This window comes from Thermobia domestica, chromosome 13 (assembly GCF_964235325.1).
Source record: "Thermobia domestica chromosome 13, izTheDome1.hap1.1, whole genome shotgun sequence".
NCBI lineage: Eukaryota > Metazoa > Arthropoda > Insecta > Zygentoma > Lepismatidae > Thermobia > Thermobia domestica.
This window is the reverse complement of record NC_137466.1, coordinates 56970823-56982195: the sequence shown is the minus strand read 5'-3', so window position 1 is coordinate 56982195 and position 11373 is coordinate 56970823. Positions and strand designations below refer to the sequence as shown.

The window sequence follows — 11373 nt, the reverse complement described above, 5'->3', positions numbered from 1 at the left end:
ATGAGAAGATCTAATTGTGACAGACAGCATGGACATCGTACAGTAAGTGAATTACATGAAGCACTCGAATGTCTTATTAAACTATCACAGCAACAAGCATTTCACAAGGAATTAAATGCATTGAGATCAGGAAAGGAAGTCGACAACCAAGGTCAACTGAGAAATTTGAACCCATACTTGGATGAGAGGCAAATCATCAGAGTCGGAGAAAGATTAAATGCAGCAGATCTTACTAAAGGACAGAAGCATCCTATTGTACTTCCAGCTAATTGCAACTTGACAAAGTTAATCGCTCAAGAAGAACATAAGAAGCTATTGCATGCCGGGCCTCAATTATTGTTATCATCCTTGCGACAATCATATTGGCCAATACGTGGACGAAACTTGGTTCGTCAAGTTGTGCATCAGTGTGTCACATGTTTCAGAAACAATCCTAAAGATGGTAAACAGATGATGGGAGATCTACCAGCTGACAGAGTTCAACCAACAAGACCATTTCTTCACAGCGGCGTTGACTACTGTGGGCCCATTTACCTTAAATCGAGTAACCGAAGGGGAGCCAAACTCCATAAGGCATATATAGCACTTTCCGTGTGTTTTGCGACTAAGACAGTTTACATTGAACTTGTTAGTGATCTAACTACAGAGGCGTTTATTGGAGCATTAAAGCGATTCATGGCTCGTCGAGGAAAATGCGCTAAACTGTATTCTGACAATGCAAGTAACTTCGTTGGTGCAAAAAGGGAACTACAAGAATTGAAGACTTTATTTGAATCAGAACACCATAAAGAAAAATTACATTATTTTCTAGCGGCTGATGACATCACGTGGGTTTTTATTCCAGCAAGATCACCAAACTTTGGAGGCTTATGGGAATCATCAATTAAATCTCTCAAATATCATGTAAAGAGAGTTGTGGGAAATGCTTCACTCACCTACGAAGAGATGAACACTATTTTGACACTGATTGAGGCTTGCTTAAACTCTAGACCCCTAACACCATTATCAAATGATCCAAACGACCTACATCCTTTAACACCTGGTCATTTCCTAATAGGCGACGCACTCACTACCATGTCAGAACCTAACTTGAAAAATATTCCTGTCAACAGACTTTCGAGATGGCAATACATACAACAACTTCATCAGCAATTTTGGTACAGATGGTCAAAGGAGTATCTATCAAGTCTTCTAGAACGATCCAAATGGAGAAGAAAATTCCCCAACCTTCTGGAAGGTGATTTGGTGCTCATCAAAGAAGATAACATTCCACCTCTAAAATGGAAAACTGGACGTATTGTGCAATTGTTTACTGGGAAGGACGGAATAGTACGAGTGGCGACAGTGAAAACTACCAGAGGTACAACAACAAGATCTATTCGTCAATTGTGCCCGCTTCCTAAGGAGAGTTAATGTGTTGGTGTTATTCATAGTGTGTACATTGTGTGATTCATAGTGTTGTGTTGTGTGTGCATTATTCTGTTTATGTTTATATCATTCACTCATAACTTGTGTTATCTATTGTTGTGTATATTAAGTTCATGAACCAAATTAATCATTCATAGATTTGTTGAAGGAATTTCGTCAAGGCGGGCGGTATGTTTAGAACTGAGCGTTCTTCTCAATAAAAAGTAACGCCAGTAAGTAAATGACGAGTAACATAAAATCTAATACTTTTTTTTTTTTCAGCAGGGGTGAGAGTGTGTGTGTAAAAACAGGACACCAAGAAAGCAACGGTAGCTACGTTTGTTGTGTTAATATCGCATTAATCCACATATAATAATGTTCATATAGCAAGTTTGTTTGTATTTTTGGAATTCATATAATCTTATGTTTTATGAAATGCAAATATATTGAACAGTCTCAAAGCAACGTCGAAAAATTATTAAGAAACCAGCGCCTACACAAGGATTACAACGATCAATAACAATGACTATATATATGACTGTTAAAGAATTTAAACTTTGTCATAACAATGATTATATATATGTCTGTATTTTCATTTATTTTCGATATTGTCTGAAGAAGGATATATTAGATATCCGAAACCGTTATTATAATTTAAAATAAAGTGTGTTGTAAGCTTTGGTCAGTGTTTCTTTTGTTAAATTAATTTCAAGTTTAATAAAGACACATTTGTCTACTTTTTACTCATAAACAATTTTGTCGTCTTCGAATAAATATATATATATATGAAAAATCTTAAAAATCCTGTCAATTTTTACAAAAAATCCCTTTATCCCATTTCGAGAAATTGTCAAAAACTCCAATAATATGAGATTTCCCCCCACGGGTTGGCATCAAAGCTGTCCCCTTCCCCAATTAAGCTACTCGATTGTCTAATATAAGCGTGTATTTATACCTAACTTCTACCTTATCAACATTTCACGTTTAGAGCATGGATAGCCTAATCATTCACTAACATTACCATACTCTTTCTGCCCCACATTGAATTCGTAAATGTTGTGTCTCACAAAAAATTAAGTTCATTAACAAAGTTATATTACTTTCATGTACTTACATATAGAGAGAAAGAGAACGTTTGGCCGGGAAGAATACAGGTATCCCAGCGTCGACAATGACAACTTTGTTTCATTTTTAACACCATTGTTTATTTTACATGCTTTTTTTTTTTTGCTTTTACTATTTTTAATTTTTTTGTACAAAAAATACACACAAATATACTTAACCCCTTCAATGTGGGTGGCGAGCTAACTCGTGTCTTCAAAACGCACCTGCTGTGCTGATGGCGTATATATACGCTTTCATTTTGCTTTGGCTATTTTTTATTGAGTATGGCAAATATACTTACCCATAGTATGAGTAATGTTATTCCCGACAATATTTAGCGAGTTTGCGCTTACCTAGGAACCCCAAGAGACCACACAGAAAAATTGGGCTTGATCTGTTGAGGCATTCCCAAATTTTGTGTAACCTAACCATATGATGATGATGATGATGACGATGATGATGATGATGATAACCATAAATACGACAATGACAAGTTACAATAGCTAATTAGAAGCAACAAAGATCATAATGCCGAAAATTTCATTGTGATTGCGTGAGAGGCTCAAAAGTTATTAAAAGGTAACAAATTCCAAAGTTCTAAAAAAAAAAAAAAAAAAAAAAAAAAACTACACTTTTTTACAGCGGTTCGCATCTGAAAATTACGCACTGAAGAGGCTAGCCAACTATGAGTGCAAACTATCTACTTTGAATGCACATTCACATACACTATTGCTATTGTTTTCATTTATTTCTGATAAGAACAAAGAAAAAATTAAGCATTTATATTGGTCAATCAGTCTGCGTCTTCGTAAGGTGCTACTAAGGAAGGATTTTTGAAAATTCGATTTGCAAAGGAGGTAGCAATTATTATAATAAAATGTCCACATATCTGAATCCCTTAAAGTCTCAGACATGTTGCGACTTTTAGACAGGGACATATGCAGAGGCTGGATCCTGGTAGTTCGGGATCCACCCCGAAATCCTGACTTTTTGTAAATTTAGTCTAATTTTAAGGGTAATTTTACAAATTATAATATAATTCATCCTGATATTGAATTTGTACCGTCCCGAAATGATTTGGACCCCCCGAAAATAAATTCGTGCTTAGATACCTGACTAGACTATTTGCAACTTTCATCATCACTTTTCGGAAAGCCGAAATGTTATATCCGTAGTGGAATCAATGTGCAGTAGGATCAAAGACGAGCATAGTTCGTTCTTCGCTTCACATTTTTATTGCGAATGAACTACAGGTTTCCTGACGGGGACAAATGGACCCCGTCCCCATTAAATCCCCATTCATTAATGGATGAATTACTGGCTGTATTCATAAAGTGTCTCCTGTACACATTCATTGGTGTCAGTTTGTTTAAGTTTGAACACCTAGATGGCCCGGATACATTCTTTTGTCACAGATAAGAAGCTTACTTGAACCCGTGTCGTGTTCAAGTTAATGACGTTGAGAATGAACTGGAGCAGTGTAGATGTCGGAGTTTCTTCACGAGGATTTTATTTCTGACAGTTCTCTAGTATATTGAGAGACATCTTCAATTTTTGAAGATATTTTGCACGAAGAATTTAAGTATTATTTATTGTCAATATTTGTGCAATACACTGTCGTATTGATTTTCTTTTCCAAAAAAAGGTTATCTAAAACAATTTTTAAATAGTAGAACAAGAATATAAAGTGTGGCAAGATCTTTCGAAACAGCAAACTATACTCTCAGACCCGTTTTCACAATTATAGCGATATATACAAATTGATTGCTACAAAGTATCTTCAGTTTACTGGGGGAAATGTTGTATGGGGATGTCCAACTTCAAAGCGATAAATTAATTTAATATCTGTTTTAGCGTATTTTGATATTTAACCTAGAAGGAAAGATAAAGGGTATGTATACTCAGTATACCAATTCTTTGCTCATCTTACATATCTCTTCTGCTGTTACACGAACTGAGCACACCAAATCCACACACCTGTTTCCGTGGCATAACGTGACACCTGAACAAGTTGGCGATAAATTTCTGCTGATGATGGCGGAGTTTAGATGGGAAAATTTGATCACAGTACACATTACCATCTTTGACCGTAGTTCCTTGAATGCAGCCACTTCCTAGCTGATTTTGCGAGAGTCTAATGCCTCTATGGTCTGACCAAGTGATATATGCATTTCCTAATAGCCGTTTGACAAAGCATTGGTTACCTGCACGGTCTGGCGGAAAATTTGAACAAAATAAGAAAGATGCATAAATAAAGTGATGGTACAAGTAGAATTTTTGGGCGATATACAATAGACTATTTTCAAAACATAGCGTATACCCATCCCTAGATACACTCGTCCTATTATAAGTTTAAGGCAATTATACACTAATCTATAAAAATAGTTGGTCCATATACGCCGTATCTACTGCATATGCTCCATTACATCCCTACATAATACCTATAAGTTTATTTATTATTATTATTATCATTATTATTATTATTATTATTATTATTATTATTATTATTATTATTATTATTATTATTATTATTATTATTATTATTATTATTATTACCTTACTAGTTGAATCATTCGCAGAGAGAGATTTGCATATAATACAATTCCTCTTAAAGCTTCGAATAGAATATCTTGATAATTCTTGAAGCCTCAAGGCAATACTAAACTTTAAAAAGAGGAAAAGGGGACGCCTAAAACCAAATACTTAGTGTTAATCTGATTTTAATACTATAATACATTTTTATTCTGTCTTCCAGCCACCAATGTGTTTTCAATCAGATGTAAACTACCTGAAACATCTAGCGACTGAAAATAACTAGTATGCTTTTCGTATGTGAGCATGAAGAAGACTGAAAATAATTACCTGGGATTAACAATCGAAAAACAAAGAGAATGATGTATCATTGGCGTAATTATTATATTTTGCATATTTTGCTTGGGGTACTTACTTCTGAGACTTGTAAAAACCTTTCAACAAAAGTGTTTTGTTCTGTTTCTACATTACATTCTTAGCCCTCTTCTCACGTTGCAGTTGCACTATAGTTTTCACCAAGCAGTGGCGTATTTACGATTTTGCTTTGAGGGGGCTTTGCTAACTTTCATTTACTTTACTATAGTAAGTAAGATTTCTGGGGGGCTTAAGCCCGGAAGCCCCCTTAAATACGACACTGCTCAGATTATTTCAGAATTAGAAAGTCAGAACCGAACGAATTCAGTTGGATGAGCCCTTCGTACAGACAAAGCACAAGCAAATCATTTAAAAAGAATTAAGAAAACTTTTTGGTAGGTCCGGATCCAGTGAACTTTCTCTTCTATGGTAGCCCCTGGTTGGCACCTTACTAATAGTTGCGTCTTTCCCTATTTCAATTCTCATTTTTTCAATTTCTTTCTCCCCATTCTTTAGTTCTCTCTCGTCTCTCATTTGCAAAATGTCCTGGGGATTCCTTTAGTTATGGTTCCATTTATTGATTCTTTTATTTTAACTGTTTTCTGAAATACATAATCATAAAATAGACCAGTTAGAATTTATTAAGTTATTCATAAATGTTTAAAATTGGGTATTTTCTACATGTGCAAATTACGTATGTATTCCTCGTTCAGCGTGATCTGAGATATGCCCACATCTGCGTGATCTGAGATATGGTTGCGCCTGTTTCTCAGCGTTAGTATGTTTGCTGAAGTTTACCGTCCCTTTCTCGCTCTGACGCCTTAGATAGAACGTTTGTTGAAGTTTAGCTTCAGTTTCTAGGTCTGTCGCGTTACTTAGTATGTTTGTTGAAGGTTAGCATCCCTTTTCAGCTCTGACGCACTAGTTAGTACGTTTGTTGAAGTTTAACATCCTTTTTCAGCTCTGACGTGTTACTTAGTATGTTTGTTGAAGTTTAGCATCCTTTTTCAGCTCTGACGTGTTACTTAATATGTTTGTTGAAGTTTAGCATCCCTTTTCAGCTCTGACGCACTAGTTAGTACGTTTGTTGAAGTTTAACATCCTTTTTCAGCTCTGACGTGTTACTTAATATGTTTGTTGAAGTTTAGCATCCCTTTTCAGCTCTGACGCACTAGTTAGTGCGTTTGTTGAAGTTTAACATCCATTTTCAGCTCTGACGCACTAGTTAGTGCGTTTGTTGAAGTTTAACACCCCTTTTCAGCTCTGACGCACTAGTTAGTACGTTTGTTGAAGTTTAACATCCTTTTTCAGCTCTGACGTGTTACTTAATATGTTTATTGAAGTTTAGCATCCTTTTTCAGCTCTGACGTGTTACTTAGTATGTTTGTTGAAGTTTAACATCCCTTTTCAGCTCTGACGCACTAGTTAGTGCGGTTGTTGAAGTTTAACATCCCTTTTCAGCTCTGACGCACTAGTTGGTGCGTTTGTTGAAGTTTAACATCCTTTTTCAGCTCTGACGTGTTACTTAGTATGTTTGTTGAAGTTTAACATCCCTTTTCAGCCCTGACGCACTAGTTAGTGCGTTTGTTGAAGTTTAGCATCCCTTTTCAGCTCTGACGCACTAAGTGCGTTTGTTGAAGTTTAACATGCCTTTTCAGCTCTGACGCACTAGTTGGTGCGTTTGTTGAAGTTTAACATCCTTTTTCAGCTCTGACGTGTTACTTAGTATGTTTGTTGAAGTTTAACATCCCTTTTCAGGTCTGACGCACTAGTTAGTGCGTTTGTTGAAGTTTAGCATCCCTTTTCAGCTCTGACGCACTAGTTAGTACGTTTGTTGAAGTTTAACATCCCTTTTCAGCTCTGACGCACTAGTTGGTGCGTTTGTTGAAGTTTAACATCCTTTTTCAGCTCTGACGTGTTACTTAGTATGTTTGTTGAAGTTTAACATCCCTTTTCAGCTCTGACGCACTAGTTAGTGCGTTTGTTGAAGTTTAGCATCCCTTTTCAGCTCTGACGCACTAGTTAGTACGTTTGTTGAAGTTTACCATCCTTTTTCAGCTCTGACGTGTTAGTATGTTTGTTGAAGTTCAGCATCCTTTTCAGCTCTGACGCGTTAGATAGGATGTTTGTTGAAGTTCACCATCCCTTTCCAACTCTGACACTATATGAAATGTATACCTACAATTCATTGTGGAACCCGAACTACCATAACGCTTTCAAATTTCCAAAAGCCACAAGAGCCCGAGCCTAAATGTACAAAAGATGTGCGCACTTGCTGCTAGATCAGCGGGGATAACTTTTTCCTGTGTAAGTGTGATACTATTAGTAACAGCAGAATTATATACTGAGAAGGAGTTACTTCGAAAGAATATTGTATTTGTTGTTTCCACTTGAGCGTGAAAAAAAAAAGAAAGAAAGAACACAATTAGCTTGTCTAAAATCATGAGTTATTTCCTACCAAACTTAAAATATTCTTTGTTTAGTGTTTAATAAAGTTTAAGAAGTTTTACTTTATTATCTGTTAAAACCCTCAATTAACATCAGTATCTCGCCAGAATTTTGATATACTCAGTTTATTTGAGAATAAAAGATCAAGAGGGTCAGTTAGAACTTCGAAACTTAGGATTCTAAGGTAGAAAATCTCACATATACATCGAAATATGATTCACACAGCCAGAGCTCGGTTTAAGTTTGGTAGGGCTCTAAGCTGCAGAAGATAATGGGGTTCTTTATGTGTCAAAATGAACGTAGGACCCTATATATAGAAATGAAGAAACTACACAGTAAAAAATGGTTGTGTTAATTCAACTCAATTTTAACACAAGACAGCGGTTCCAGCGTGACTACCACTATGCGGTGTTAGTTCAACACATACCTCGCGGTGTTGGCGCTTAACACAGGGTGTGTGTTAGTCTTTAACACACAACCGGTGTTGAGCCGTGCCGTAAGCGTTACTAAACCATAAAAATACTCCCCCAGAATAAGTTAAATCGCCTATATGCGTAATGTGTTTACATTATGCAGAGTCTAAAAAAAAAAAACACTTTAAACAAGTAAAAAAAATGTACTCCAGTGGCAAGGGGGTACCAACCACCAACGTTTCAATTACTAGCCGCGTGCTCTTCCGACTTGGCCACGGAGGCGATGAAGAAAACGTCGCTTGTAGAGGGATAAATTGTTGAGGTCTTTTGAATTTGGCTAATCAGAGTGCTCCTTTAAGCCGCGTATATTCGACGATAACGGTTCGGGATAAGATAAAATCTGCTCGCCATGTAGACCTAATTTTATAACAAAATGACGACTGCGTATTTACTTTATTTTATAGTTCTTCCATATTCACTTTCAAATGATCGGCGCCAGTTTCCATCTAATAAAGTTGATGCGTTTGTTGCTTCTAGTACACAATCGCTTAGAAAAAGAAGCAATAAATGCATCAAATGTGACAAATTAATCCAGAACACCTAAATGGCACATGCTACTGTATGTATTAAATGTATATATTATATTACTATATGTACCGGTATATATTTAGTAATAACACATAATTACATTAAAATAATGACAAGAAAAATTCTAATGCATGCTTTGGAAATCTATATATATAAAAATTAAATGACTATGTTTGTTACATTATACTTCTTGAGCCATCCTACCGATCTCAATCAAATTTTCAACATAGATGAGGTTCGAGCCTAGGATGTCTTTTATAATTTCACTTTGGCGGCACAACAAAAGGGAGAGGGAGTGGGATATATATATATATATATATATATATATATATATATATATATATAGAGAGAGAGAGAGAGAGAGAGAGAGAGAGAGACGCCAGGTTTTGGCCACGCGAGATTTTGTCCATATCCCGTCTTACCGGTAGAAAGGAAACGACAAGAGATATAATATGATACTTACCAATGTATTTCTTTTAGACAGTGCACAAATAAATAATCAATTACAGTGTAGCAGAAAAAAAATACGAATTTCTATTCGTAGCAAACGGCTTACTTTTATGCTTTATGAAACAAAAAATACTTTTATCGATTTTCTCGAAAAATTGCGGTTGAGAATCTCATACAAAAAAATGAAATGAAATCTGAGTTTTACGTGCTACGGTTATGCCTGGTAGGCTAAACGAGACGGTAATTATAAGAAATGAATGAAATGGTGGAATGAAGAAAGTGGGAGGAAACGAGAGAACCCCGAGAAAATCCATGCACATGGTCCACCACAAAGCTCACTTTGCACAAGATGGGATCGAACCAGGAACCCCATGCACCAGATGTGAACGCTCTACCAATGAGCCACCGCGTCCCCGAGAATCTTAGACAGTTCGACTCAATATGATCTACTGAATGATGTATGCTTTTGTCGTTATACATAAACGAAAATTAAAGTTTAGTATTTGGACATAATATTGTAAATTTCTGTCTTTTAGGGTAACGATAAAAGTGAGGCATGCGAATTTTGGACGTTCCCAATCACCTTTTATTATAAAACTAGCGTTTGGTAGCTTAGAGCTCCACCCCCCACAACCCCGTGTTTCTTTGATTTTAGGCCTCGCATTTCTTATGTATCAGCCTTTGCGTTAAGAGTGAATTTCTTGCATTTGCTTTTTTTTTTTTTTTTTTTAATTACATTTCCTGAATTTGACCCAGCTGCGAGCTTCGCCCCCTGACTCCCCGTTTACTCAGCCCACGGCCTCACACCTTTTAAACCCACAACTCTATCAAATTTCAAGTTTCTCTTCATATTTCAACTATCTGAAAGATAAGATTTTGAATTCCAAGAAAACACCCATTTAAATAACATGGGAATTTCTTCATCCCCTCCTTTAGACAGCTTAAAAACTAAAAATATTCACTTTTGGCAATTTTATGTGGGTTAGTACCGGAAGGCTACATGCCAAATTTTATCATTCTAATCCTGCAGGAAGTGCCTAAACATTTTGGGGTGTAGATGTCCCATGTAAATAAAATAGGAAAAATTTTTCAGTTCCCCATAAAACCACTCAAAAGATAGAATTTTTCATTTTGGGGGATTTACCTAGGTAACGCAAATGAAAACGTACAAGCATACCGAATTTCAAGTTTTTATTCCAAATACCTAAAATATGAGATTATATGTCCAAACAAAGCTCCATGTAAATAACATGGCGAATTTTTCTTCATCCCCCCTTTATACTCCCTAAAAATTGAAAATATTCACTTTTGACAATTTTCTTGTAGGTTAGTCCCGGAAACTTACAATCATGCCAAATTTCAACTTTCCACATCAACCGGAAGCACCCCTTTAATTTGTGTCGGTTCATGTAGTTTTATATATAGTTAGGATTAGGATATATAGTTAAATTTTCTTCTTATATACAGTGGCAATAATAATTACAGTTCAAATATAAGTTAGATATTTGTTAGTGGTTTGCTGGTGAATTTGTAGGAACTCAGTGACGATGCGTTCTGTTGTGAAAGAATCCAAGGCTCTTTGCGGCCAAGAACTGCGTATAGGTACTTCTCAGTGACCCTCTGAGTTTTAAAAAGGAGAAAAAACTCAGAAACGAGGTGTCCTAGAGACTGGTGAGATGTTTGCACAGACCAGAGGTCCTGGCAAAAGGGACTCTCGGACACCAGGCCTCCTAGAGAGTGGTAAGGATAAAGGAACTCTCAGAGACCAGAACTACTAGAGAGTGGTAAGGATAAAGAAACTCTCAAAGGCCAGGTGTTCTATAGAGTGGTAAGGATAAAAGAACTCTTAGAGACCAGGTGTCCTAGAGAGTGGTAAGGATAAAGGAACTCTCAGAGACCAGGCGTCCTAGAGAGTGGTAAGGATAAAGGAATTCAAAGAGACCAAGCGTTCTATAGAGTGGTAAGGATAAAGGAACTCTCAGAGACCAGGCGTCCTAAAGAGTGGTAAGGATAAAGGAATTCTCAGAGACCAGGTGTCCTATATGGTGATAAGGATAAAGGAGCTATCAGAGACCAA

The 11373-nt window shown here is 36.4% G+C and overlaps 1 protein-coding gene across 1 annotated transcript; it reads left to right on the top strand.

Moving 5' to 3' along the window:
• Positions 1 to 1413, top strand: LOC145667607 (uncharacterized). Its single transcript, XM_081735071.1, has one exon. It carries the CDS (start codon positions 1 to 3, stop codon positions 1411 to 1413), a length of 1413 nt encoding a protein of 470 aa, XP_081591197.1.
• Positions 1414 to 11373: the final 9960 nt, after the last annotated feature.